Source organism: Crinia signifera, chromosome 8, assembly GCF_055691185.1.
Source record: "Crinia signifera chromosome 8, ASM5569118v1, whole genome shotgun sequence".
Lineage (NCBI taxonomy): Eukaryota > Metazoa > Chordata > Amphibia > Anura > Myobatrachidae > Crinia > Crinia signifera.
Window position 1 is genome coordinate 178,074,229 of NC_139224.1, and position 13,245 is coordinate 178,087,473.

The 13,245-nt window shown below is 49.3% G+C and overlaps 1 protein-coding gene across 3 annotated transcripts in view; it reads right to left on the reverse strand.

Moving 5' to 3' along the window:
• The window catches only part of DDAH1 (dimethylarginine dimethylaminohydrolase 1), a 128,281-nt gene that overhangs the window by 71,870 nt on the left and 43,166 nt on the right, over window positions 1-13,245 (reverse strand). For all 3 annotated transcript variants that reach the window (XM_083157897.1, XM_083157894.1, XM_083157896.1), the window contains one exon: window positions 645-744. In XM_083157897.1, the coding sequence (XP_083014023.1) occupies window positions 645-744 (100 nt within the window). The remainder of the gene's footprint in view (window positions 1-644; window positions 745-13,245) is intronic.

The window sequence follows — 13,245 nt, forward strand, 5'->3', positions numbered from 1 at the left end:
AGACTGAGGTGCATGGCATCACACTATAGCGAGAAGACTGAGGTGCATGGCATCACACTATAGCGAGAAGCCTGAGGTGCATGGCGTCACACTATAGGGAGAAGACTGAGGTGCACGGCGTCACACTATAGCGAGAAGACTGAGGTGCACGGCATCACACTATAGCGAGAAGACTGAGGTGCATGGCGCCACACTATAGCGAGAAGACTGAGGTGCATAGCGTCACACTATAGCGAGAAGACTGAGGTGCATAGCGTCACACTATAGCGAGAAGACTGAGGTGCACGGCGTCACACTATAGCGAGAAGACTGAGGTGCGCTGCGTCACACTATAGCGAGAAGACTGAGTTGCGCGGGGTCACACTCTAGCGAGAAGACTGAGGTGCATAGCGTCACACTATAGCGAGAAGACTGAGGTGCACGGCATCACACTATAGCGAGAAGACTGAGTTGCGCGGGGTCACACTATAGCGAGAAGACTGAGTTGCGCGGGGTCACACTATAGCGAGTGTTCCGGCGTTTATTGTGAGCGAAATATTAAGTGAAAATCTTTCAGCAGAACTTTCTGGAAACTACGGAAATGACAGAGACGTCCCCTCAGGAGATAACTCGCCATTACATGTTACAGAAATGTTATATGTTACCTGTAAACAAAACATCTCCGCCATCTAAGGTGGCATTCTCATCCGTCATCTCCACCACGTTCAGCTGCAGATCCTGCAGCGCCTTCTTCACAGCGTCCACCTGCGGAAGTGACGGAATCCACCATTAATAAGCCCCATTTTAGTCTATAGAAACAGCTCATTAAATATAGAACATCTGCCCCTTGTAAGTTTCTTCCATCCTGTGTTTCATAGAACATACGTGTTTCATGACTACGCACATGGGTGATCCTGCCACGTGGCCACATAGGGGGAAGATGCAGCCATTTTGGGTCTCTGTGGCGGGACATCCCAAGTGTATTACTGCAATGGGAAAATGGCCTCATGCACAAGGATAAGGCTTTCCCAGCGGTAGGGGCTAAATTAGTCACAGAGACCATTCTGCTATACACTACATCCATTATATATATATATATATATATATGTGTCCGAGGTAGGCGGCACTCAGAGACGATGTAGACAATTTAAACCATAAAACGGTTTATTGTGAAAAAAAAACTTGTTTGTTTTGGCTTGAGAAAGGGGGTCATCCCCAAAACGTTGCCTCATTTTTTTCACAATAAACCGTTTTATGGTTTAAATTGTCTACATCGTCTCTGAGTGCCGCCTACCTCGGACACATATCTACTAGCCCTCTGGCTTATGGGAAGGCACCGGGGCACTAGAAGAGCATACAGCAACTCCGAGTGCCGGCTCCCTCGGATCATATATATATATATATATATATATATATATATATATATATATATATATCTCTCTCTTATATATTTGGCTACATCTGTCACTCAAAGTGTGTCTGGAGCTGTAACGCTGGGTTGTGGACTTCCATCTTAATTTATGATTGTCATCACCTGTTTAAACAGGGTAATTGATAAGAAAGGTGTTTAAGCACAGGTGATGGTAATCCATAAATTAAGAAGAAAGTCCAGAAACAGAGCAATGTGTCCCTCCTGGAGAGGGTCATGTTGGGAGGTATGCACCTCCTCCCCCCCCCCCCCCCCCATTCACGGCATCCCCACGATTAAATGGCACATGCAAAACACTGACATGGCTATGGTCGACAATGAAAAAGGTTGACAAGATTTATTTTTCACTTTTTCAATGTTTTCATATTCATTCTCATGTGTCGACATGGACACCAATGAAGTGCCACACTTATGTCAACATTTACATGTGTTGACCTTTCTGTGTTGATTTTTTCTTGTGGCGATCCGTGGAACCCCCCGCGACCCCCCTCCTGCGATTTGCAGCACACCCCCCACAATTCGCGGCACCCCCGGTGACTCCCGCGATTCGCGGCCCCACCCGGTGACACCCCCCCCTCCTGCGATTCGCGGCACCCCGCGACCCCCCCTCCCACGATTCGCGCCAACCCCCCGGCCCCCCCTCCCGCGGTTCACGGTGCCCCCCACGACCCCCCCTCCCGCGATTCCCCACCCCTGACCCCCCCTCCTGTCATTGCGGCAACCCCCCGCCCCAGCGACCCACCATCCCGCGATTCACTGCAACCCCTCGCGCCCCCCCCTCCCACAATTCGCGGCACCCACACCCCCCCTCCCGCAATTCACGGCATCCACCCACGACCCCTCCTCCCGTGATTCGCGGACACCCCTTACCTCCTCCCTTCTCCACCCACCCCCTTGCGCGATTCACAGCAACCCCAGGATTAAATGGCACATGCAAAACACTGGCACGGCTATGGTCGACAATGAAAAAGGTTGACATGAGTTTTTGAAGATTTATTTTTCTTTTTTTGAATGTTTTCATATTCATTCTCATGTGTCGACATGGACACCGATGAAGTGCCACACTTATGTCAACATTTACATGTGTTGAACTTTCTGTGTTGATTTTTTCTTGTGGCGATTCGCGGCACCCCCCGCGACCCCCCTCCCGCGATCTGCAGCACACCCCCCGCAATTCGCGGCACCCCCGGTGACTCCCGCGATTCGCGGCCCCACCCCGTGACACCCCCCCTCCTGCGATTCGCGGCACCCCGCAATCCCCCCTCCCACGGTTCGCGCCAACCCCCCGGGCCCCCGCGGTTCACGGTGCCCCCCACGACCCCCCCTACTGCGATTCCCCACCCCTGACCCCCACTCCTGTCATTGCGGCAACCCCCCGCGACCCACCCTCTCGCGATTCACTGCAAAACCCCGCGCCCCCCCCCTCCCACAATTCGCGGCACCCCCCCCCCCCCCCGCGACCCCCCCTCCAGCAATTCACGGCATCCACCCACGACCCCTCCTCCCGTGATTCGCGGACACCCCTCACCTCCTCCCTCCCCCCCCACCCCTGCGCGCGATTCACGGCAACCCCAGGATTAAATGGCACATGCAAAACACTGGCACGGCTATGGTCGACAATGAAAAAGGTTGACATGAGTTTTTGAAGATTTATTTTTCTTTTTTGGAATGTTTTCATATTCATTCTCATGTGTCGACATGGACACCGATGAAGTGCCACACTTATGTCAACATTTACATGTGTTGAACTTTCTGTGTTGATTTTTTCTTGTAGCAATTTTTTTCCAGTGACAACTATGAACTATGTGCACGTCAACATACACATCATCAACCACTTCTTTGTATAATATATAACACCTGTTCTGTTTTACTGTAGGTGTTTTAAGTCAGACCTTTTACTGCTACTATTACTGTTTATGTAAATGCATTCTGAATGACAGCAACATCCTACCATCCTTCTACAAGAATATATAACCAACTAGGTGATTCATCGTGCCCCGTGCCCCCCCCCCCTCCCGCAATTCACGGACCCCCCGCGCTCCCCCCCTCCCGCGATTCGCAACCCCCCCTTGCACAATTCACGCCCCCTCCCACGCTTTGCGGACCCCCGCCCTCTCCCGCGATTCGCCGACACCTGCGCCCCCCTTCCTTGATTCACGGCACCCCCCGCGCCCCTCCCGCATTTTACGGCACCCCTAAGCCCCTCTTTTGTCCCCCGTATACTCACACACCCCTATCACTACCCAGCTTCCTGCTCTCCTGAACCGTAACTTCCACCACTGGGGAGTCACCGACGCTGTTTTGCCCACATGCCCCTATCATGCCTCATAGCCCAGCCTCCTGCTCTCATGCACCCGAACTCCCACCCAGTAGGAGGAGACACTGACTAAGGGCCACCATCCTGTACTGCCACCCTGGACCCTCACCCACTGGCAGAAGCTGCACAGTATCTCCCACCCTCCTCTTTAGTCCCCCTTATGCCCACACACCCCTATCACTACCCAGCCTCCTGTTTTCCTGTGTCGTGACCTCCGCCAGTGAGCCGCTGACTCAGAAACACCCTACTATACTATTGCACACACACACCTAAACAACATGCACACACAGCCCCCCCCACACCCACAAATGTCACTGTACCATCCACACTATCAATGTACATCTTACATGTAACTGCTTTTTAATTAAACAAAACAATACACACCCCCTTCCACATCATATGCTCTCTATTTAACACATTTCACCTATAACTCAAGTTGCAATACAGGCATCTTACATACAATTCTAACCATCTTTCTCATATACAAATGTTCACAAATTAAGGGGGCGCAGCCCCTTACGACGGTGTGAAGAGCGCCCGTAGGGCGCGATGAATCACCTAGTATATATATATATACACACACACACACACGTCCAGCCTACACAATACAGAGACCCTTCACATACAGTACACATGCAGTACATCCATTATATATATCTAGTATATTATTACCAGTTATTATATAGCGCACACATATTCCACAGCGCTGTACAGAGAATATTATTACCAGTTATTATATAGCGCACACATATTCCGCAGCGCTGTACAGTGTCAATTATTACCAGTTATTTATATAGCACACACATATTCTGCAGCGCTGTACAAAGACTATTATCACCATTTATATATATAGCGCACACATATTCCGCAGCGCTGTACAGAGATTATTATTACCAGTTATTATATAGCGCACACATATTCCGCAGCGCTGTACAGAGACTATTATTACCAGTTATTACATAGCGCACACATATTCCGCAGCGCTGTACAGAGACTATTATTACCAGTAATTATATAGTGCACACATATTCCGCAGCGCTGTACAGAGACTATTATTACCAGTGATTACATAGCGCACACATATTCCGCAGCGCTGTACAGAGACTATTATTACCAGTTATAATATAGCGCACACATATTCCGCAGCGCTGTACAGAGACTATTATTACCAGTTATTATATAGTGCACACATATTCCGCAGCGCTGTACAGAGACTATTATTGCCAGATATTATATAGAGCACACATATTCCGCAGCGCTGTACAGAGACTATTACCAGTTATTTATATAGTGCACACATATTCCGCAGCACTATACAGAGATTATTATTACCAGTTATTATATAGCGCACACATATTCTGCAGCGCTGTACAGAGAATATTATTACCAGTTATATTATATAGCACACACATATTCCGCAGCGCTGTACAGAGACTATTATTACCAGTTATATTATATAGCACACACATATTTTGCAGCGCTGTACAGAGATTATTACCAGTTATTTATATAGTGCACACATATTCCGCAGCACTATACAGAGATTATTATTACCAGTTATTATATAGCGCACACATATTCCGCAGCGCTGTACAGAGATTATTATTACCAGTTATTTATATAGCGCACACATATTCCACAGCTCTATACAAAGATTATTACCAGTTATATTATATAGCGCACACATATTCCGCAGCACTGTACAGAGACTATTACCAGTTATTATATAGCGCACACATATTCCGCAGCGCTGTACAGAGATTATTATTACCAGTTATTTATATTGCACACACATATTCCGCAGCGCTGTACAGAGACTATTATTACCAGTTATTATATAGCGCACTCATATTCCCCAGCACTGTACAGAGCCTATTATTACCAGTTATTATATAGCGCACACATATTCCGCAGCGCTGTACAGAGACTATTATTACCAGTTATTATATAGTGCACACATATTCCGCAGCGCTGTACAGAGACTATTATTACCAGTTATTATATAGCGCACACATAATCCGCAGCGCTGTACAGAGAATATTATTACCGTACTGCCCCGTATAGTGTTCCCTCTAGAAATTGTGCCGGGAAGGGCGCCGGGGGGCGGGCCAGGGCAGCCGACGGCCCACTTGTGGGCGGTCCCGGACCGCCGACGTCACTAAAGTGGGCGGACCGGGCCGCCGACGTCACTAAAGTGGGCGGGCCGGGCCGCCGGCGTCACTAAAGTGGGCGGGCCCGGCCGCGCTGAAGATGCTGGGGGAAGGTGCCTTGATGCCGGGGAAGCGCCGGGCATCGCCGTCTAAGGCGGCGCTGGGCTTCCCCGTGCAAGGAGTCAGGCAGGCACCAGGCTGTTTTAGCGGGGCGCTGCTAGAGGGGCAGGGCGCATTTTGCCCTTTAAAAAACGGGCAGGGCGCAGCGCCCCGCTAAAACAGCCTAGCGGGAACACTACCCGTATATATAACACATGGTGGGGATAGAACCCATGACCTCAGCGCTGTGAGGCAGCAATGTAACCATTACACCGTCCGTACTGCCCTGTATATATAACACATGGTGGAAATAGAACCCATGACCTCAGTGCTGTGGGGCAGTAATGTAACCATTACACCATCCGTACTGCCCTGTATATATAACACATGGTGGAAATAGAACCCATGACCTCAGTGCTGTGATTCAGTAATGCTAACCATTACACCATCCGTACTGTCCCGTATATATAACACATGGTGGGAATAGAACCCATGACCTCAGTGCTGTGAGGCAGTAATGTAACCATTACACCGTCCGTGCTGTCCCGTATATATAACACATGGTGGGGATAGAACCCATGATCTCAATGCTGTGAGGCAGTAATGCTAACCATTACACCATCTGTACTGCCCCGTATATATAACACATGGTGGGGATAGAACCCATGACCTCAGTGCTGTGAGGCAGTAATGCTAAACATTACACCATCCGTACTGCCCGTATATATAACACATGGTGGGGATAGAACCCATGACCTCAGTGCTGTGAGGCAGTAATGCTAAACATTACACCGTCCGTACTGCCCCGTATATATAACACATGGTGGGGATAGAATCCATGACCTCAGTGCTGTGAGGCAGTAATGTAACCATTACACCGTCCGTACTGCCCAGTATATATAACACATGGTGGGAATAGAACCCATGACCTCAGCGCTGTGAGGCAGTAATGCTAACCATTACACCGTCCGTACTGCCCGTATATATAACACATGGTGGGGATAGAACCCATGACCTCAGTGCTGTGAGGCAGTAATGCTATAACCATTACACATCCGTACTGCCCCGTATATATAACACATGGTGGGAATAGAACCCATGACCTCAGTGCTGTGAGGCAGTAATGCTATAACCATTACACATCCGTACTGCCCCGTATATATAACACATGGTGGGGATAGAACCCATGACCTCAGCACTGTGAGGCAGTAATGCTATAACTATTACACCATCCGTACTGCCCTGTATATATAACACATGGTGGGAATAGAACCCATGACCTCAGTGATGTGAGGCAGTAATGCTATAACCATTACACCGTCCGTACTGCCCCGTATATATAACACATGGTGGGGATAGAACCCATGACCTCAGTGCTGTGAGGAAGTAATGCTAAACATTACACCATCCGTACTGCCCGTATATATAACACATGGTGGGGATAGAACCCATGACCTCAGTGCTGTGAGGCAGTAATGTAACCATTACACCATCCGTACTGCCCCGTATATATAACACATGGTGGGAATAGAACCCATGACCTCAGTGCTGTGAGGCAGTAATGTAACCATTACACCATCCATACTGCCCCTATATATATATAACACATGGTGGGGATAGAACCCATGACCTCAGCGCTGTGAGGCAGTAATGTAACCATTACACCGTCCGTACTGCCCCGTATATATAACACATGGTGGGGATAGAACCCATGACCTCAGTGCTGTGAGGCAGTAATGCTAACCATTACACCATCCGTACTGCCCCGTATATATAACACATGGTGGGGATAGAACCCATGACCTCAGTGCTGTGAGGCAGTAATGCTAAACATTACACCATCCGTACTGCCCGTATATATAACACATGGTGGGGATAGAACCCATGACCTCAGTGCTGTGAGGCAGTAATGCTAAACATTACACCGTCCGTACTGCCCCGTATATATAACACATGGTGGGGATAGAACCCATGACCTCAGCGCTGTGAGGCAGTAATGCTATAACTATTACACCATCCGTACTGCACCGTATATATAACACATGGTGGGAATAGAACCCATGACCTCAGTGATGTGAGGCAGTAATGCTATAACCATTACACCGTCCGTACTGCCCCGTATATATATAACACATGGTGGGGATAGAACCCATGTCCTCAGCGCTGTGAGGCAGTAATGTAACCATTACACCATCCGTACTGCCCTGTATTTATAACACATGGTGGGGATAGAACCCATGACCTCAGCGCTGTGAGGCAGTAATGTAACCATTACACCATCCGTACTGCCCCGTATATATATCACATGGTGGGATAGAACCCATGCCCTCAGCGCTGTGAGGCAGTAATGTAACCATTACACCGTCCGTACTGCCCCGTGTATATAACACATGGTGGGGATAGAACCCATGACCTCAGCGCTGTGAGGCAGTAATGTAACCATTACACCGTCCATACTGCCCCGTATATATATCACATGGTGGGGATAGAACCTATGACCTCAGTGCTGTGAGGCAGTAATGTAACCATTACACCGTCCGTACTGCCCCGTATATATAACACATGGTGGGGATAGAACCCATGACCTCAGCGCTGTGAGGCAGTAATGTAACCATTACACCATCCGTACTGCCCTGTATAAATAACACATGGTGGGGATAGAATCCATGACCTCAGTGATGTGAGGCAGTAATGCTATAACCATTACACCATCTGTACTGCCCCGTATATATAACACACGGTGGGGATAGAACCCATGACCTCAGCGCTGTGAGGCTGTAATGCTAACCATTACACCATCCGTACTGCCCCGTATATATAACACATGGTGGGGATAGAACCCATGACCTCAGCGCTGTGAGGCAGTAATGCTAACCATTACACCATCCGTACTGCCCCGTATATATAACACATGGTGGGGATAGAACCCATGACCTCAGCGCTGTGAGGCAGTAATACTAACCATTACACCGTCCGTACTGCCCCGTATATATAACACATGGTGGGAATGGAACCCATGACCTCAGCACAGTGAGGCAGTAATACTAACCATTACACCGTCCGTACTGCCCCGTATATATAACACATGGTGGGGATAGAACCCATGACCTCAGCACAGTGAGGCAGTATTACTAACCATTACACCATCCGTACTGCCCCGTATATATAACACATGGTGGGGATAGAACCCATGACCTCAGTGCTGTGAGGCAGTAATGTAACCATTACACCATCCGTACTGCCCCGTATATATAACACATGGTGGGAATAGAACCCATGACCTCAGCGCTGTGAGGCAGTAATACTAACCATTACACCGTCCGTACTGCCCCGTATATATAACACATGGTGGGAATGGAACCCATGACCTCAGCACAGTGAGGCAGTAATACTAACCATTACACCGTCCTTACTGCCCCATATATATAACACATGGTGGGGATAGAACCCATGACCTCAGTGCTGTGAGGCAGTAATGCTAACTATTACACTGTCCGTACTGCCCCGTATATATAACACATGGTGGGGATAGAACCCATGACCTCAGCGCTGTGAGGCAGTAATACTAACCATTACACCGTCCGTACTGCCCCGTATATATAACACATGGTGGGAATGGAACCCATGACCTCAGCACAGTGAGGCAGTAATACTAACCATTACACCGTCCGTACTGCCCCGTATATATAACACATGGTGGGGATAGAACCCATGACCTCAGTGCTGTGAGGCAGTAATGTAACCATTACACCATCCGTACTGCCCCGTATATATAACACATGGTGGGAATAGAACCCATGACCTCAGTGCTGTGAGGCAGTAATGCTAACCATTACACCGTCCTTACTGCCCCGTATATATAACACATGGTGGGGATAGAACCCATGACCTCAGTGCTGTGAGGCAGTAATGCTAACTATTACACTGTCCGTACTGCCCCGTATATATAACACATGGTGGGGATAGAACCCATGACCTCAGCGCTGTGAGGCAGTAATACTAACCATTACACCGTCCGTACTGCCCTGTATATATATAACACATGGTGGGGATAGAACCCATGACCTCAGTGCTGTGAGGCAGTAATGTAACCATTACACCATCCGTACTGCCCCGTATATATAACACATGGTGGGGATAGAACCCATGACCTCGGCGCTGTGAGGCAGTAATGCTAACCATTACACCGTCCGTACTGCCCAGTATATATAACACATGGTGGGGATAGAACCCATGACCTCAGTGCTGTGAGGCAGTAATGTAACCATTACACCATCCGTACTGCCCCGTATATATAACACATGGTGGGAATAGAACCCATGACCTCAGTGCTGTGAGGCAGTAATGTAACCATTACACCATCCGTACTGCCCCATACACACACACATCACATGCAGTACACCCATGATATATATATATACACACACACACACACATACGTCCAGCCTACAGTGGATATTTACAGCCCCTTAAGACGTGCGTTGGATCAGTACGCTGCCGCACACCTAGAATTAGGCCAGTATTCAATTTTCTCCGTGCATGGCGAGAGATTTTTTCTCTCGCCATGCACTCTCCGTGTTCCGGAGCCTCCTGCTCCCCCTATTCAACGTGTTAAAGACTCGCCGCCACTCGCGGCGAGTCTTAACCCCTGCAGCGGACGAGCGTCCGCGGCAGGGAGCCGGGGGACGTAGCAGCCAAGAGAGATTAAAGTCTCTCTTGGCTGCTGCAGGGGATATGGGGAGGGGAGCAGGGCTCCCCTGGACCCAGGCAGCACAGGCTGCCCCCCCTATAGCCAGCGGGGGACCCAGTATTCACTGTACCCGAACGTGCATCGGGTGCAGTGAATATATGAATATCTAATGAGCGGCTCGAGCGCTCCGGCCCCCTGCTGGCTGCACTGTGTAAAAAAAAAAAAAAAAAAAAATTGTAAAAAAATATTTTTTTTTTATTAAATATATATTCATGTGCTATAGGCACATGAATAAAAATAACATGGCCCTTCACAGAAAAAAAAACCTGATTTTTTGACACCAAAATTAAAAAAAACACCCTTTTAGTTTAAAAGTTCACATTCCTGCTCTCCATCAAAAGATGGAGAATTTCTACACGGAGAGAGACGGCGAAAATCACTTAGAAAGACGGAGAATATTTCACATTGAATAGGGTGGCTCGCCTTTGGAGAAAAAAAACCTCTCTCCACCGCATGAAAAGCACAAACTCTCCAAAAATCACAGCGAATTTTTCTCATTGAATACTGGCCTTAGGGACGGAGATCTGAAGCTTGGCATCGCCACGCTGCCAGGCTCAGACATCAAACATGCGATCAGATGGGTGCTAGCTATCGAATCAGAACCATGACGCTGGTTATATTGCAGGCTGGTGCTGAAGCCGGCAGAAAATCGGACATTAGCTAAGCCGCGGGCAATTCCGATCAGCAGCATCATCTTATGACTGACAATCATCGCAAACCTGCTATCCGATGGTTCTTAATGTGAACATCGATGGTTGGTAACATCCCTATAATCTAGAACTATAATCCTGGCACACATTGCTGGGTGTTTATCACTCTCCACGTGATACATCTGTCTCTACAGTTGCGTGAGCAGCTGACACACCGACTGTTCCATATGCCGGAACTGCCGACAGACGTCACATGCCCGCCCAGATGAGATGCCCACTGGCGGTTGGCACAGCGAGTACTCGGCTATTGTGTTGCTCCTGAGGTGGATGCCGACATACGGTGTTGGCTGGATGCTGCAATACGCTCTCCTCTTGCAGGATTAATAAGCTGTCATTACACAATGTCTCGGAGGAGCTGGCAGTTGCCGTCTTCCTCATACCTCTGTGATTAGGACAGGTAATGACGTATGCGCCTGTTTATCTTCACTGACAATTAATATTGTGGCTTTCCCAAAGCTGCAGAGAAATGTGAAGCTCTGTAATGTCTGCTGCTCTCCCCCCGGGCGGTGAATGGCAAATGTCAGCGTGTAGAATGTAGTACACAGGGCTGTATATCTCCTGCGCACCTTCCCATGGTGACAGAAATACGAGGCTGACCTTTCACAGCGATGGGAACCGCGCAGAAAATCTGCACAAGAATCCGGGCCCAGCGATTTTGACATCATGTAATGTGAAACGCGTCGGAGTAACAGTGGAACGCGTGCCGCGAGAGGTCAGGAACCCAGGCGCAGGGTCTGAGACTAAGCTGCCATCGTCACACTGGTTCCTAATCACTACCCTGTACGAAGATCCTCAGGTGATACAAAGGGGTCAATTCCATTATGTGCGCAGGGAGCCATGTGACATTGTCGCAGACTTTGGCACCCGACCTCACACCTGAAATCCCGGTGTTGGCGCAATATTGCCCGGAGCGCTATGGGGCAGCGCGCACGTTTGTGTGAATTCATGCAGCTGTAATGTGCACCCGCTGCCGCAATGACTGAACCGTGAGACCTGGACTGAGCCCCAAGTATGTGTTGGCCTAAGCCAGTGTTTCCCAAATCTGGGCCTGTAACAGATCATGTTCCTGCATTGAGCAAGGTAACCGGGCATGTTGTTGGAGATCGGGGGGCATTGTCCAGGGCTCCACATATAAGCAGACTACAGAGATCAGGGGGCATTGCCCACAGGGTTCCGACAGTCGGGATCCCGACCCTCATTATCCCGACTGGCCGGACCCAGACAGCATGGTGAGCGCAACAAAGCCTCTATTGTATTCTCCCTCTATGGGGGTCTTGGACCGCCACATGGGAGAATAGTCGGTGGCCGTCGGGCCCCCGTGTGTCTGGATTTGACTGTCGGGATCCCAATGTTGGGTAAATGACTGTCGGGACCCCATCCGGCACCCGCCCAAGGGCCCCCATATATTCTACAAATATGGGGGGGCATTGCCCAGGCCCCGCATATAAACAGCCTACAAAGATCGGGGGCATTGCCTGGGGCCCCCTATAAGCAGACTACAAAGATCAGGGGGCATTGCCCGTTGCCCCTGTATAAGCAGCCTACAGTGATCGGATGGCATTGCCCAATGCCCCCATATAAGCAGCCTACAGTGATCGGGTGGCATTGCCCAATGCTCCCATATAAGCAGCCTACAGTGATCGGATGGCGTTGCCCGCTGCCCCCGTATATGCAGCCTAGTGATCGGGTGGCATTGCCCGCAGCCCCCGTATATGCAGCCTACAGTGATCGGGTGGCATTTCCCAATGCCCCCGTATAAGCAGCCTACAGTGATCGGGTGGCATTGCCCAATGCCCCCATATAAGCAGCCT